At 43.4% G+C, this 15,607-nt stretch overlaps 1 protein-coding gene across 1 annotated transcript; it reads left to right on the top strand.

Moving 5' to 3' along the window:
* Window positions 1-2,822: 2,822 nt before the first annotated feature.
* Window positions 2,823-15,607, top strand: prpf6 (PRP6 pre-mRNA processing factor 6 homolog (S. cerevisiae)). Its single transcript, XM_076028525.1, has 21 exons — window positions 2,823-3,053; window positions 3,678-3,840; window positions 4,009-4,127; window positions 4,217-4,295; window positions 4,522-4,698; window positions 5,248-5,376; window positions 5,481-5,575; window positions 5,672-5,828; window positions 6,259-6,421; window positions 7,575-7,693; window positions 7,779-7,997; window positions 8,678-8,800; window positions 9,158-9,279; window positions 9,389-9,527; window positions 9,632-9,751; window positions 10,801-10,977; window positions 11,067-11,200; window positions 11,992-12,083; window positions 12,202-12,316; window positions 12,401-12,527; window positions 14,871-15,607. The coding sequence occupies exons 1-21, from the start codon at window positions 2,866-2,868 to the stop codon at window positions 15,021-15,023; spliced, it is 2,910 nt and encodes a 969-aa protein (XP_075884640.1). The 5' UTR covers window positions 2,823-2,865; the 3' UTR covers window positions 15,024-15,607.

Consider the following 15,607-nt stretch of genomic DNA (forward strand, 5'->3'; position numbering starts at 1 on the left):
AAAAAACAGCCCACCCTTTACTTCTCCTGCTTTGGCCACGTTTCAAAAGTGGGTGCTAAAACATGCAGCTGTGAAAATCACCTCTTTGTGACATCATAAAGGGCAATGATTCTTCACTGGTAGCTCTTCCAGGTTACTGACAAAACCCCCCAGCGAGGTACAAGCACCGGCCTGTGACGCTGTCTGTTACTTCCATGTCATAACCTTTAAGCTACAGCAGAGCATCCGTGAAAGTGAGAACAGGGGCCCTTCAAAGCAACACCATTCAATGCAAGAGTGGAGAATATTGTGAAACACACACAAAATCCAACGCTGCCGGTTGGTCTCCGGCTACGTCAGGCTCACGCTGAGGCTCGTCTGGTTAATAGGATGAGAAAGGCGTCCCCTGGCTTTAGACCGTGGTGAGTAATTGATGAATCGCGTCCTGCTTGACCCACAATGGCTGACCCACAACATTCGTCAATACATTAAGATTCACAACACAAAAAGCAATCATCTTTCTCCCCTTTGTCCAGAGTCTCAGATCCTGCCCCAGACTAATTACCGCAGCGTCCTCCTTCAAAGCTCCGTCGGACTGAGCTTAGCGGATCAATGCAATTCCATTTGAGGATCCGCTGGCTGCTTCTTAGGGAAGGCCCCTCGTAGCAATTTACTGTTGTCCTTTCGCAAGGACACGTCCCTTTGTTTTAGAGTGTGGCGAGTAATCATCGCTAAATAAACCAAATTACTTCTCAACGGCCTCGTGTATAGTGCACATTCCGTGCGTGCAATCTGCTTTCAAGCGGGAGACATCAAGCTCGGCGTAATGGTGAAAAATGATGTCCTTGTCCTATTTTTTTCCACTCTCCTCAGCCATTCTGCATTGTTGAATGCAATTAGCTAAAATTAACTCCTAACACGGCTCGGGCTGTGCCAGTGATTCATCTTGACTTCCTTGTGTGTGTGTGTGATTGTTTGTCTGCAGGTGGCGCACGGAGGTACGCCGATAAACCCATTATCCTGATACACATCGGTCGCCTGTTCAATAAGGAGAATAAAAAGATCTGTGGCAAAATTTGAGCTCCTTCCTGTAGGCTCCTCCTTCCCGCACGCTCGCACAGGATTCGATTGCACAGTGCACGCACATCATGTGAAGTGAATAAGCAGATTAAAGTGAGTTTTGCAATCATGCAAACTAGCACACATGAGCGGATAAGCAGGCAGAAGCATGCACATCCCATCACAACACCATCACAGACTGGGCCGTGCTGTTTTCCCTCCTTTCCAGAACATTCCAGTTCATTGATGGCACCAAACACACATATTATGATCATTTTACAGCCATCAATGAACTGAAGTGCTGTTTTTTTTTTCATCATGTAGATTTATTTGAACAACATTTGTTTTTAGTCTTTGTCGCAGAACAAATGGAAATAACCAGAAGACAGTAAAAGAAGCTGAAGCTTTAGGTGCACCTCATGTTTAAATAGTTCCTTGGCGGTGTGAGCTATATATCTTCTGATATGTCCAGAGGTGAAATAATGTCTGCCTTCGGACAATGAAAATGAGGAAAAATACAAGGGCTCAACCCGACCTAGCTCAGACAGTCTCATGTTTGAATAGAGACTGTCAAACACGAACATATTGCACTCACATTGGAAGAAAGGCTATTACTCTGGCACTTTAATGCATGTTTCTCTTAATAAATCTTTCTAAATTCAAGCCTCTACCAGCAGTATTCAATATTATATTCACTACTCTACTGAATTCTATCACCACACATAATGATTTAATGACGTGAGATCAACGGAAGTATATATTCTGTTGAATATCTAAAATCAGATTGTTTAAGAAGATCATATCCAAACATCCTCTGTAGGCTCAAGCAACCGCCATAACCATGAATGCTGAAGAGTGGATAGAACATGAACTATGTTAGTTACTATGAAGGTTATAAAATGGCATCGTACGATGACTAACTGAAGTTGAACACTCCCTCATAATGAAAACAGTATGAAGTTGGATCCCTTTTTCACCAGAAAGCAGATGACTGGCGCGAGGAATGATAATGACGTTTAAAGCCTGATTTACAGTGATCTCACAACAGGCCTAATAATTATTCAGGATGTGGCACCCTCTTGTGGCTTTTAAGTAAAATTGTTACCTGTAATAAACATTTTAAACAGTAATAAAACAGATAACCCGCGCGGTTGGTAAATGAAAACATAGACGTGGTTTGATTAACACTTACGTTTTCAAGAAGTGAGAGGTACGGCATATCTTTAGCCAAGTAAGGTGAAACAGCAACCCGCCTTTCCTCTAGAGGCGCTGTTTCGAACTCAAACGACTATTTGTGAGCGGACATAGTCACTGATAGCGGTTCATGTTGATATGCTGAGTTCAGGTTGTTCAGGAATTAAGTGGCTCGCCTCACGATAAACAAAAAATGTAAGACGATTGGAATGAGAAGACGCCAAAATTATAGTAACGATATTTTTACTCTCGACACTTGTGTGTTCAGAGTTATATTTCTCACTATAGGAATGAGGAGTTTATTGAAAGAAATACATTGTCATTTCATTGCATTGGTAATGAAATGGCTTGTAGTGATTCAGCAAGTTTACTGGCCTGAAATGTCCAATTGACATCGCCCTGCCAAAGAATGCACCCAACTTTTTAATCAAATGTCACATTAATCTGAATAAACGTTGACAGCTGATATTAAAAATGGACATTTACAGTTTTACAGCAGCTGACAGACGTTCCACTTTCTGGCAACGAGCTTTACGCGCTGCCATAAAGTACCACAGCCATGCGAATCCCGCGTAACACCGGAAGTACGACTGTTATTCATCCGCCAGTGAGTATCCGAGTGACGCCGTAACGATGGCCAGCGGTGGAGGGAAACAATCGACCAAAATCGTATCAAAAAATGCTGGGGGTGGCTCCGGGGCTGCGGGAGGTGGCGGTGGACCCCCGGCAATGCCCCTGGCTTCTCCACTGATGGGGAAAAAGAAGAAGCCGTTTCTGGGGATGCCCGCTCCCCTCGGCTACGTGCCCGGTCTGGGAAGAGGGTAAGCTCGCTAGCTCATATGCTAATGCTAGCTAGTGAGCGCAGCTGCGTTTACATATTATTAAATAGCTTGTTGTTGTTGTTGTAGTTTTTGATTGCATTTGTGTTGCATTTACCAAACCCCTGGAAGGAAATATTTTGCAAACGAATGTATGAGGTGTAATGTAGGCTGGAAAGAAGGGTCACGCTTGACATCCGAGTACACGTTTTAAGGCGCAGGTAAAATAAGTGTGTCTTCTTCGTGCTCCCTTCCGACCATGGAGTTGAAGAGTTGTGAATCGTAATCTTATTCGTGTTGGGAAATATTGTGATCGGAACAAATAAATAAACGAAATTATTGAATCCAATCCATAGAGTGGGAAACCCAAAGTTCCTTTTGTAGACGTGACCACTTAATTGTTAAATTCACCTGGCCAACATATATTGAATACATATATTTATTTATCCTGCCAGTTTTGTGGCGATGCATCAGTAATGATTGGCTTTTGATAATGGCTATTCTTGTACCATTTTGGCCCAGTCTTTGCAAATTGTAATGACTCAGTAGTAGTAGTAGTAGTAGTAGTAGTAGTAGTGATTGTGCCATGTGTGCTCCTTTTACATGTGTGACTTTTGTCTTCTTCAGTGCCACTGGTTTCACCACGCGATCTGATATCGGTCCTGCTCGAGATGCCAACGACCCAGTGGACGACCGGCATGCACCGCCTGGAAAGAGGACCGTTGGGGATCAGATGAAAAAGAACCAAGATGACGATGATGAAGATCTGAACGACACAAACTATGATGAGGTACCAGATCTTACTTTTATGGGATAACTGATTTGTATGCCTGTGTCTGAAAGACTGAGCAGATTTTGTCTCTCACCGTTTTATGCTTGAGCTAATGATATTTTTAACTTGAAAGGTGATTGCAAGCTGCATAATATTTTACGTGGACGGTGTATTTTCTTTTCACAGTTTAATGGATATGCTGGTAGCCTGTTTTCAAGTGGCCCCTATGAGAAGGATGATGAAGAAGCGGATGCCATCTATGCAGCATTGGACAAGAGGATGGATGAAAGACGCAAAGAAAGGAGGTTCGGAGGCACAACATTTTGAACAGTCACAGAATGAAGTATTGCTTGACATTATATTGACGTTTTCTGGTAATTGTGCGTTTTTTCAGAGAGCTGAGAGAAAAAGAAGAAATTGAGAAATATCGTATGGAGCGTCCCAAAATCCAGCAGCAGTTCTCTGATTTGAAGGTCAGCACACAAATTATTCAAGTCTTTTAAATGTCATTTTAATGAACGAACCGAACTGATTTTGTCTCTTGAAAAATGGTTGGTTCTCATTGCTTTAAAACAGCCGGTGCTCTGTCGTAGTTTGAACAAATGATTAATGAGCAAATGAATGAATCGCATGTCAAGCTCATGTCCACTTCTCTTTCGTCCTTCATTGTATGTTCGTCTTTCTTTCATCTCTGTGCAGAGGAAGTTGTCGGAGGTGTCGGAGGAGGAGTGGCTCAGCATCCCCGAGGTTGGCGATGCCAGGAATAAACGCCAGAGAAATCCCCGCTATGAGAAACTCACCCCCGTCCCCGACAGCTTCTTCTCCAAACACCTTCAGAGTGGCGAGAAGAACACCACTGTGGACCCACTGCAAGGGGTCTGTATTATTAAAAAATGACATATATTCATACATGTTCATTTCCCCCCGGATCTCGAAACTTCAGAACGTAGTTGTAGTCCTCACCACTAGGAGTCAGGATAGTTCCTTGTGAAAAATGAAAATCAGTTGAACTTTTCAAGTAATGCACTTGCACTGCAAATCATTTTTATAGAGTGAAACCTAAAACATGCTGAACAAAGCAAAATAAATGCTGTCACGTTAAGTGAATATATATTTGAGTGACTGTTTGCTACTTAATTTACCAATTAAGGCAACTTAAATTCGTCTATTTTCAAAGAAGCCTCAGATTTAATTTTTTTTTTAAGACAATCGGCAATAATAATCATACACACTGCTCATTTACATATTGTTCTTTCGTAGCACATGATTTGTACATGCACCTAACCACACAAATGGGTGTAAATCATATGCAAGCTATGTTTCACATTCTTTTAACCGGCCTGTAACCAAGTTCTCACCGCTGTGCACAATTCCACTGTTTTCTTTGTTTTCATTTTTTTTTTTTCTTTGTCTTGCGTCTGGTAGCTGGGTGGCCTGAACACGCCTTACCCGGGAAGCATGACACCAGGCCTGATGACACCAGGCACTGGAGAGCTGGACATGAGGAAAATTGGCCAGGCCAGAAACACTCTGATGGACATGAGGCTCAGCCAGGTCACTATTTCCACTTCTTTAGCTCGTCTCGTACAACAAATTGTCATTATTCCCTCTCAGAATTGAGTCATTTTGTTCAGATGTATATATCGTTCGACGTTTAGGTGTCCGACTCGGTGAGTGGACAGACAGTGGTGGATCCCAAAGGTTACCTGACAGATCTCAACTCTATGATCCCCACACATGGAGGCGACATCAGGTACGCACACTGGCTTGAAGGCAAATTATTTGTCCTGTTAATCCCGTAGTTGCTTGAGCGTTTCTGACAAACCTCTCGCCCCCTCTGCACATCCAGCGACATCAAGAAGGCTCGGCTCCTCCTGAAATCGGTGCGGGAGACCAATCCGCATCACCCCCCCGCCTGGATTGCCTCTGCCAGGCTGGAGGAGGTAACGGGGAAACTGCAGGTGGCCAGAAACCTCATCATGAAAGGCACTGAGATGTGTCCCAAGGTACACAAGGGCTGCAGATGTCACTTTGTTTACTCCAAGTAGTGGGGTTAGCAAAATTCATGACAAATATGTTGTTGTTTTTTGGGGGATTTGTTTGTACTGTTTGTTAGTAAATATTTCTGAGTAATTGTTTAAATAATTATTTGAGGCTCACAGTGTGTGAGGATCAAAAATACAGAGCTAATAGTTGACTCTAACGTGGGAACGTTGACCAAAACATTTTGTTTTATTTCATTGGTAAAGGATGTTTTGAGGAGTTCCCTCCCCCCAAAAAAAACTGGAGTGAAAAAGGAAAGAGAAAAAAATATGTTTTATAGTTATGCTAGTTATTACATAACTCACTTAATGTTCCCAACTGTAGAAAAAAAAACATGTTTACAATGGCCCCTCAGACTTTTGTTTGAAAAAGCATCTCATCTCTGCTCACCAGAGTGAAGACGTATGGCTGGAGGCGGCGCGCCTGCAGCCCGGCGACACAGCCAAAGCCGTGGTGGCGCAGGCCGTCCGCCACCTGCCGCAGTCCGTCCGCATCTACATCAGAGCCGCTGAGCTGGAGACTGACGTCAGGGCCAAGAAGCGAGTTCTCAGGAAGGGTGAGGCTTCTCGACAAGTTGGAGTGGAACCGCAGCGGCCTAAACAAAACAATGGCACGCAGACACCCAAGTCGATGCTTCGACGAGGCAGATCGCTGCAAGCTCGTCAAGAGGAAAGGGCTCCGCGTCCCCCCACACCCCCCCACGGTGCATAACGTGCCACGGTTCCCCTGCCGGAGAGAAGGCACAAAATATTTGCTCGTCAAGGAAAGAAATCAAACCCAGCCTTCATCTGTTCATCGTCTCGCAAAATAACCACACCAGCACTGTCGTTTCAGTCGCACACTACATGAAAGAATTTGTGAGTGTTACATTTGGCAGCTGGGATATCTGGCTCCGCAGCAAGTTAGGTCATCTCTTTTGAACCCTCGCTTGGGTGTCCCGACTTCCCGGCAGCATACCCCACTGACAGGGAAGAATTGACAACTTCCTCTTTGGAAACACTCTCCTGCCCTCATCATGTCTCTTTTTCTATCGGCTTTACTTTCCGGTTTTATGATCTCTGTGCTCTGCTGCTGTTTGAGGAATCGCTCCTTGCCGTTTGACTTCTTTTGCGTTCACTGGAATCTCCAGTGCTCCGGTTTCAATTTAATTTCACCAGGCCCATATATCATTATTTTTTTACTGTTGTTGTTACATGCACCAGCACAAACGTCTCAAGCTGCATTTCGTTTAAGGTTTTACACAAATAAAAAGCGATATTTCTAAAATTTCAACAAAGTACAGTTACGGTTTGCAGGTGTTTCAACTGAATGGTGTGAATCGCTTAAGCCGCTTTTAAAAGCCCTTCTCCCTTATTTCCCTTTCTGATTCCTTATTTAAATCTGCATTTGGATGCTCTGTGCTGTCCAGAATGGTTGTTATATTTTTCTCTTTGATTACTTGTAAAAAATATTCTGTCTCCTCCTCCGTCCAAACATAACGCACGATTTTTACTTGAAGTGAACTGGTCATGTGACCATGTACGTCACGAACTGGTGACGTGAAAATGCGAAAAAAAAAAAAGTGTTTCCATGCCACTTTTGCAGTATACCTCTATATCAATACATTTGATAAACCACCACATGACGAGGTATCGCGCAATTCGAGGGGTAATGCAAACGCAGCTGACATATTGATTGAACTACATTATGTCTTCGGCTCACCTCTACAGCCCTGGAGAATGTTTCCAAGTCAGTCCGATTGTGGAAGACGGCTGTTGAGCTGGAAGAGCACGAGGACGCCAGGATCATGCTTAGCAGAGCCGTGGAGTGTTGCCCCACCAGCGTCGAGGTACGCTTCTGTTCCTGTCGCGCTTCCCTCTTCAGCGCACTGTGCATAATGCACCTCTAAGCCCGCATGCCTTCCCCTCCTCCAGCTGTGGCTGGCGCTGGCCCGCTTGGAGACGTACGAGAACGCCCGGCGCGTTCTGAACAAAGCCCGCGAGAACATCCCCACGGATCGCCACATCTGGATCACCGCCGCCAAGCTGGAGGAAGCCAACGGCAACACCCAGATGGTGGAGAAGATCATCGACAGAGCCATCACCTCTCTGCGTGCCAACGGTGTGGAGATAAACAGGGAGCAGTGGATACAGGTGAGCGCCGGTGTTTCTGTGACATCACGCAGAGAGAGAGAGAGAGAGGCTCAGGAAATCCTAATAAACAGGAACGTTATTGCCATCAATACAGCGGTGAGCTAAATCACATGCATTCATTACATTAAAACTACCTCAATTACACTTGATGCTTGTTATAAAAGTGTAAAAAAAAAATAATAATTTTGTCCTTCCGCCTATGATTTGAGACTAGACTGCATCACTGATTTTCCACATTTGATAGTTTGCCAGCACGCTTCCTCAAGGCCACACAATGTTTTATTGTGGTGACTCACATCTTTCTCAGTGCCGTACAGCGGTGTTGCAATCAATCCTTCAAAGCAATGGTTAGGACATGTTTGTTTTTATTCAATCCAGGCCTGAAACTCCACTCATCCATCCATTTTCAGTACCCACTTCTTCCTGAGCTCTCTGGTTCACTGGGTCCTGACACTTCCTCTGACTATGTTTGTTTGTTGAGGAGGCGCACTCATAGCGCCAACAGCAGAAGAACATTAACACGAGTACAGATTAGTCAGCTCTTCAGTGTTTTTCTTTCTGATGTTTGTGTCCAGATTGGCATTCATTTACTGCTGGGTGAGTTTGGCCAACTGTGCGTGCCTTTGCTTTCTTGTGCTCTCTGCAGTAATAACCCTCTTTCCCTCTAATTGCTCTTGCAGGATGCTGAGGAGTGCGACAAGGCAGGCAGTGTGGCTACCTGCCAGGCTGTGATCAGGGCTGTCATTGGTATTGGCATCGACGAAGAGGATCGAAAGCGCACCTGGATGGAGGATGCAGACAGCGTAAGTCCCTGTTTCTCTTTTTCAGATTGATTGTATCACAGTCTATTCATTGTAGCACAGTATATCTTTCCCAAAGAAGGTGTGTTTTAAATTCAAGCTGAAACTCACAAACCAGATCCTCAAAAGACTTTCGGAAGATGGAATCTTTAATGTTTCAGTATGTTGTTAGACCAGCTCTATAGTTCTGTCACAGGGTGGGTGGGCTTAGATTTGATGTCGTTTTGATGCCTTCAGTGAGAAACTGTATTGTCCAAGAAAAAACATTGAATTCATAGGGCGTGTCCAAAGCTTTGACTGGTAGCGCGTGTGCTGGACCCCATATTAAAATCTATGCAACGGTCACTGCCTGTGTTTCAGTGTGTTGCCCACGGCGCCCTGGAGTGTGCCAGGGCCATCTACGCCCACGCTCTTCAGGTATTCCCCAGCAAAAAGAGCGTCTGGCTCAGCGCCGCCTACTTCGAGAAAAATCACGGCACCAGGTAACCGCGTACCGCCTCCGAAGCAGACGAAGAAGCCGACGTCGTTTCTCAGTCAATGTCCGCCTTTGGTTGTTCTCCGCCGTGCTCATCGTCTCCATCCGCCTCTCAGGGAGTCCTTGGAGGCCCTGTTGCAGAGGGCCGTGGCTCACTGTCCCAAAGCAGAGGTCCTGTGGCTGATGGGGGCCAAGTCCAAATGGCTGGCTGAGGACGTGCCAGCAGCCAGAAGCATCCTTGCTCTCGCTTTCCAGGTCACGACGGGATAGATCACTCCTTTTGACCTTCTTTTCCTAAAACCATCCAGGCTCGTGTCTGACGATCCCTTCGGCTCCTGTGTCTACTTCCCCCCTTTTAGGCCAATCCAAACAGTGAAGAGATTTGGCTCGCTGCTGTGAAACTGGAGTCTGAGAACAACGAGTATGAAAGAGCCCGGCGACTGCTGGCGAAGGCCCGCAGCAGCGCCCCGACCGCCAGAGTAAGTCGATCCGAAGCGAAACGGAACTGTTCAAACACGAAACTCCTGAGGCCCAGAATGGGTAAAAACATGGGTTAATCTAATCTCACTACGCTTGTACGACTCGCCTCTCTAAACTAAAAGCAAAATACTGCCATCATGCGAGTCCTGTCAGAAATGTTTTTTGAAGCTGCTGATCAGCAAAATCCAAACAAATAAAAACTTGAAAAATATTGATTTGCATATTATTAATTTATATAATATGTCAAATTCACCTTTTAAGTTGAATTGCAGAAATACTACAACCTTTTCTGGATATTCAAATTTTCTGGGTAGTACTCTATATATACACACACACACATACACACATTACTTACAAAGGAGTTTATTTTTGTTTTTTATCAGCCTCTCTTTGAAGCCATATGATCACTCTGGGGTTTGTTTCAAGTTATGCACTTTTGGTTTAAATATGCACTCTGTCCAGACATGCGGTTGATTGCGCTCTGAGTATCTTCTGTAAACAGGCTGCCAATATCAAGTCCAGGCCTGGCATGGTTGTACACTGAAAAACACTCTCACTTTCTTACAGCATGTTTACCCAGTTCCACTTCCTCAACCTATCTAGATTGTATGTGCTGACAGATTGGGCAACGATAACGTGCTGTTGTGTTGGCTGCACTGCTTTAGATTCTCACAGGACGAACCAGAAAATTTTATCCATAATGCTTTAAACCAAGCGTTGGACAAATCTGTTTTACAGACAGAGGTGTTTCTGTTTTTTTGTTTTCCACAATGTTAATGTATAACAACGATCACCTGCCCTTGAGATTATAAAGGAGAGGTACAAAGAGTGCAAAGGTCTGGTAGTATCTATCTTCATCAAAGCTTTGATTGCTATGCTGATACCCAACTGTAGCTCAGGCGTACACAAGCCACCCTGCCTGTCCCTTGTTTATCACATATATGAAATGAAGTAAGGGATAACATCCAGCCCGCATATCTGAAAGTCAATACAATTTGCATTTTTAGTTATAATCGTCTCAAAAAGATTGTGTTTATTCTCTGCACAGGTGTTCATGAAGTCGGTCAAGTTGGAGTGGGTGCTGGGAAACATCGAGGCCGCCCAGGATTTGTGCACAGAGGCACTGAAACATTACGAGGATTTCCCCAAACTTTGGATGATGAGAGGCCAGATCGAGGAGCAGTGCGAGAACATGGACAAGGCCAGAGAGGCCTACAACCAAGGGGTTGGTTGAGATCAATACGGATTTGAAATATATATTGAAATGTTTTTGGTTTTTGTTGTTGTTTTTAATAATATTTTTTGTGCTTGTAGTTGAAAAAGTGCCCTCACTCGGGAGCTTTATGGTTGCTGCTGTCTCGCCTTGAAGAGCGAGTGGGACAGCTGACCAGAGCCAGAGCCATCCTGGAGAAGGCCCGTCTCAAGAATCCCCAGAGTCCCGAGCTATGGTGAGAAAACGCTCTGCTGTGTAAGGTGTCAAACATGTTCCCAACTGGCTGACTGTAGAAATCGCCAACAAGACCAAACAAAAATGACCAGTATCTTTTTTTTGAATTCAAGTTTGTTTCTCAATCGAACAGCAACATCTCTTTTCAGCAAGGTATCTTAATAATTTTCTTTAACATTTTGCTGATTTCCAACTATTTTAAACCATTTTCAAAAAGAAAAACTTTGCTGTATAAAATGAAGAACACATTCACTAGGAACAAGGGGGTGTGTCACTCTGGATGTTACAAACAGAGCGTAAAACGGCAGCAGCTGGATTCTTTTCTGTTATTTGTCATTGTAGTGTCGGCTGAGCCTCGACTGGTCTTGATCAAATGCCCCCCCCCCCCCCCCCCCCCCCGAGTCCACCCAGACCGAGACAAGGCCGAGTAAAAATGCCTCCAAGACGAGACCCAGACCCTTATAAAGTGGTCTCTAGACCGCTCTTGAGCAAGACCAATCTCGAGAACTAAAAAAACTCTTGAGAAACTCTCTGCTCTGCAGCACATTTTAGTTATCTTCGACCCCACCCCACTACATCCTGCTCTCTCACCAGGAACACAGTAAGCGGGAGGGACGCAGAGTCCAAAAATTTGCTGCAGGCTACAGATTGAGGAGAATGACAAATCACTTCACTGTTGTTCTAGAATGTGAAGCCACAAAGGAATTTCTTGTTTCAAAATGATGGTGTTTTCCACTACGGTGCGAGAGACGCAGAGAGTGCTTCTAAAAGGTTTGTTTTCGTGATGACTAGGTTGGAGTCGGTCAGGCTGGAGTTCAGGGCCGGACTGAAGAACATCTCAAACACGCTGATGGCCAAAGCCCTCCAGGAGTGTCCCAACTCAGGTGTCAACACAAAGCTTTACAGCAGACTTTATAGTTCTATCAAACATTTAACCACAACCGTTCTTGTCATCGTCAGCTCACATAATTGCCTCTCTGACTTGCCGTTTTGCTCGCCCAGGCATCCTGTGGGCTGAGGCGGTGTTCCTGGAGGCCAGGCCACAGAGGAAGACGAAGAGCGTCGACGCCCTAAAGAAGTGCGAGCACGATCCCCACGTGTTGCTCGCCGTGGCAAAGTACGACGTCACTGCTTACACCTTCTCCCGCTCGTCCCGACCTTGTTAAGTCATTGCTCCTGATTATCCCATGTGCACCTGTAGGTTGTTCTGGAGCGAGCGCAAAATCACCAAGGCCAGAGAGTGGTTCCTGAGGACCGTGAAGATCGAACCAGACCTGGGGGACGCCTGGGCTTTCTTCTACAAGTTTGAGCTGCAGCACGGCACTGAGGTAAAAAATAAAAACAAGAAATCTGTGCAATAGATGTCCCTAGCTGCGTCTTAAATTTACCTACTATATCAATGAAATAGATTTTTTTTCCTAACTCACATTAAACCTAAATGGATGTGTAAAATGTATGAACTAAAAAACAAATGCAATTATGTAGGAAACAAAAGTGTAAAATAACTTAAACATGTTAAATTATTCAAAATAGCCACCTTTCATATAAAGCAATCTAGAGTTATTCTTAATCCGTGTATCTTTCGTTCAATCGTTTTTCAAAATAAAACAGAAAATGAAAAAATTAAATAATGCCTTGTTTTCTCAATATTCATTCCCAAAACCAAAATGGAAAAACAAATAACGAGTGTTTTTGTTTTTTCCCCTTTCCGATTCTGTGCACAAATGGAAAATAAAAAAATCGGAAAACAGCCGATTGCCTAATTTGGATAGTTTCGATTTGAAGCAAGGTGTGTTGACCCGGAAGGTGAAATGTGGAACAAGGAAGGAAAACTATAAACAAGTAGACGAACGATATGGCCGGTGTTTCGGTTCAACCCGCTACTACGTTAACTGGCCACTTTTGTTTATTCGCATCTGCAGTTGTCCGAGCTACAGCAGATGTTAAAAGCAGGAAGTGATTTTGCTTGTTGCCCTTCGCCGCTGCCTATTAGTAATATATATATATATATATATATGTATATATATATACATATATATGTATGTATGTATGTATGTATGTATGTATATATATATATGTATGTATATATGTATGTATGTATATATGTATGTATGTATATATATATGTATGTATATATATATGTATATGTATATATATGTATATGTATATATATGTATGTATATATATAGATATAGATATAGATATATATATATATATACATATATATATATATATATATATATATATATATATATATATATATATATATATATATATATATATATATATATATAATATATGTATGTATATATATAGATATATATATGTATGTATATATATAGATATAGATATATATCTATATCTATATATATATATGTGTTCAAACTGCAACGCAGCAGCAGTGATTAAGAAGAGTCCAGGACTACGTCACTACAGCAGGCAGCAGTCGTCTAGATGAACTTGCTACCCTGTGTTATGTTGTTTTATGGGGTAATTCACAACTCGACATCGCCCATTTGACCTTCTGAACAGAGAAGTGACTCTCAGGCAGCTCACCGACCCCAAATCCCCATAAAACACTTTGTGTGACTCGCCCAAGTTCACTTTTAAGCACATATTCCCATTGCTATATGGAGAGGCTGCTTCGCACCGCTGGCAGCAGGCGAGCCATGCCCATGCGCACCTGTCAGTCACATATCTGGCACCTACCAATATCGCCACATACATGAAAAACACTCATTACAACTCCTCCCAACTCCGTTCGTTCAGACAGACAAGGAAACGTTCAAACAACATGGAATGTGTTCACTGTATGCACTGTATCCACAAGGAGAAATCGCTGATAACAAAACATTGCCTGCTTCGTATTCAACAGTCATCTAATATTTGTACAACACAGTTAAGTTCGGTTAGTGCAAGGCATGATTTGATTGAAACAGATTTTTCACGGAAATACATATTGGTGCAACATGCAATGGTAATTGTATATATTTACATTTTGATTAACAAACTACGGAAGCGCACAAACAAATAAATACATTTTTGTTGCGTCGCAGAAAATCACAACATGCAACGTCGTCCGCTGGTCTGGTATAAAAAAGCTCTAGGTACGTCAGGAAATGCGTAAACTGCATCTTGTGCCCACCCAAGTTTACACTGACGTGACGGACGACGTTTTGTTTCTTTTCTACATTTCACCTTCCGGGTCAACACACCTTGCTTCAAATCGAACTATCGGCTGTTTTCCGATTCTTTTCATTTTACATTTGTGCACAGAATTGTAAAAAACGGGAAAACACTCGTTATTCGTTTTTCCATTTTGGTTTTGGGAATGAATATTGAGAAAACAAGGCATTATTTCGTTTTTTTCATTTTCTGTTTTATTTTGAAAAACGATTGAACGAAAGATACACAGATTACTCTTTACCGCATAATTGCATGCTCATGTGTTTGATGTCTTCAGTATCTATCTGCAGCGTAGAAAGTTGTAAAGATAAAAAATAAAGAAATTGCATGAGTAGGTGTAGGTGAGGTGTGTCCAAACTTTTGACCGGTAGTGTACATTGCATTGCTAAGTATGATATATCTGGAAAATAAAACTTGAAACTTCAATACGGCACCAAGACATGTGCGTGTCTGTGTAACACGACCGCTTTGCGTCCACCCACCAGGAGCAGCAGGCGGAGGTGCGCAAGCGCTGCGAGAATGCTGAGCCCCGGCACGGCGAGCTGTGGTGCGCCGAGTCCAAACACGTCCTGAACTGGCAGAAGAAAACGGGCGAAATCTTAGCGGAGGTGGCCAAAAAGCTGAAGAACACCTTCTAAAGACTGCGGAACTTTAGACGGGAGGAGGGGATGAAAACACCCGGAGGACTGTGGCAGCGATGCAGGAAACGGCTACGGACACGCTCCTCTCTTGTTCTCCGCCGCGTCTTATTGTCAGCAAACAGTCACCAGCCCCCCCCCCACACACACACACACACACACACACACACATCTGCACCGCGTCATGGTTTCATAGAGTTGAACTGCAGTTTGTGCTCGACAACAGAAAAGTGGGATTTTATAGTTAAGGAGGGGAACATTGAAATTGTTATTAGCAGGAAATGATTTGATTATTCCCTCACAGCAAGCTCTGATGTTATTCCTTCATTATTCCTTCATTCATACAAATGCGTCCATCATCTGATATTTCTGTAAACATGTTTTGAGTTTTGGTTTGTTACTTTAAAGTGGAAAATGATGTCCAAATGTGATTGTTTTTTTTTGTTGTGAAGTTTCACTCTTCTTTTTCACTTGAACACCGACTGACATGTACTTTAATTTTAATTTGCTACCACTGCAGCTTGGTTCATCTTGTTGCAACACAGATGCATTTAACGGCGGAAATACACCCACTGCTGAAATTA

The sequence above is a fragment of the Nelusetta ayraudi genome, unplaced genomic scaffold (genome assembly GCF_046127955.1).
Source record: "Nelusetta ayraudi isolate G7.1 ecotype Tasmania unplaced genomic scaffold, CSIRO-AGI_Nayr_v1 ptg000024l, whole genome shotgun sequence".
NCBI lineage: Eukaryota > Metazoa > Chordata > Actinopteri > Tetraodontiformes > Monacanthidae > Nelusetta > Nelusetta ayraudi.

What these genes read in the sequence shown, in the direction of transcription:
- prpf6 (XM_076028525.1), top strand. Translation starts at nt 2,866, where the DNA reads ATGGCCAGCGGTGGAGGGAAACAATCGACCAAAATCGTATCAAAAAAT. An exon ending in ACGACACAAACTATGATGAG is followed by an intron (nt 3,841 to 4,008) that starts GTACCAGATCTT and finishes TTCTTTTCACAG; the next exon opens with TTTAATGGATATGCTGGTAG. An exon ending in TGGACATGAGGCTCAGCCAG is followed by an intron (nt 5,377 to 5,480) that starts GTCACTATTTCC and finishes TTCGACGTTTAG; the next exon opens with GTGTCCGACTCGGTGAGTGG.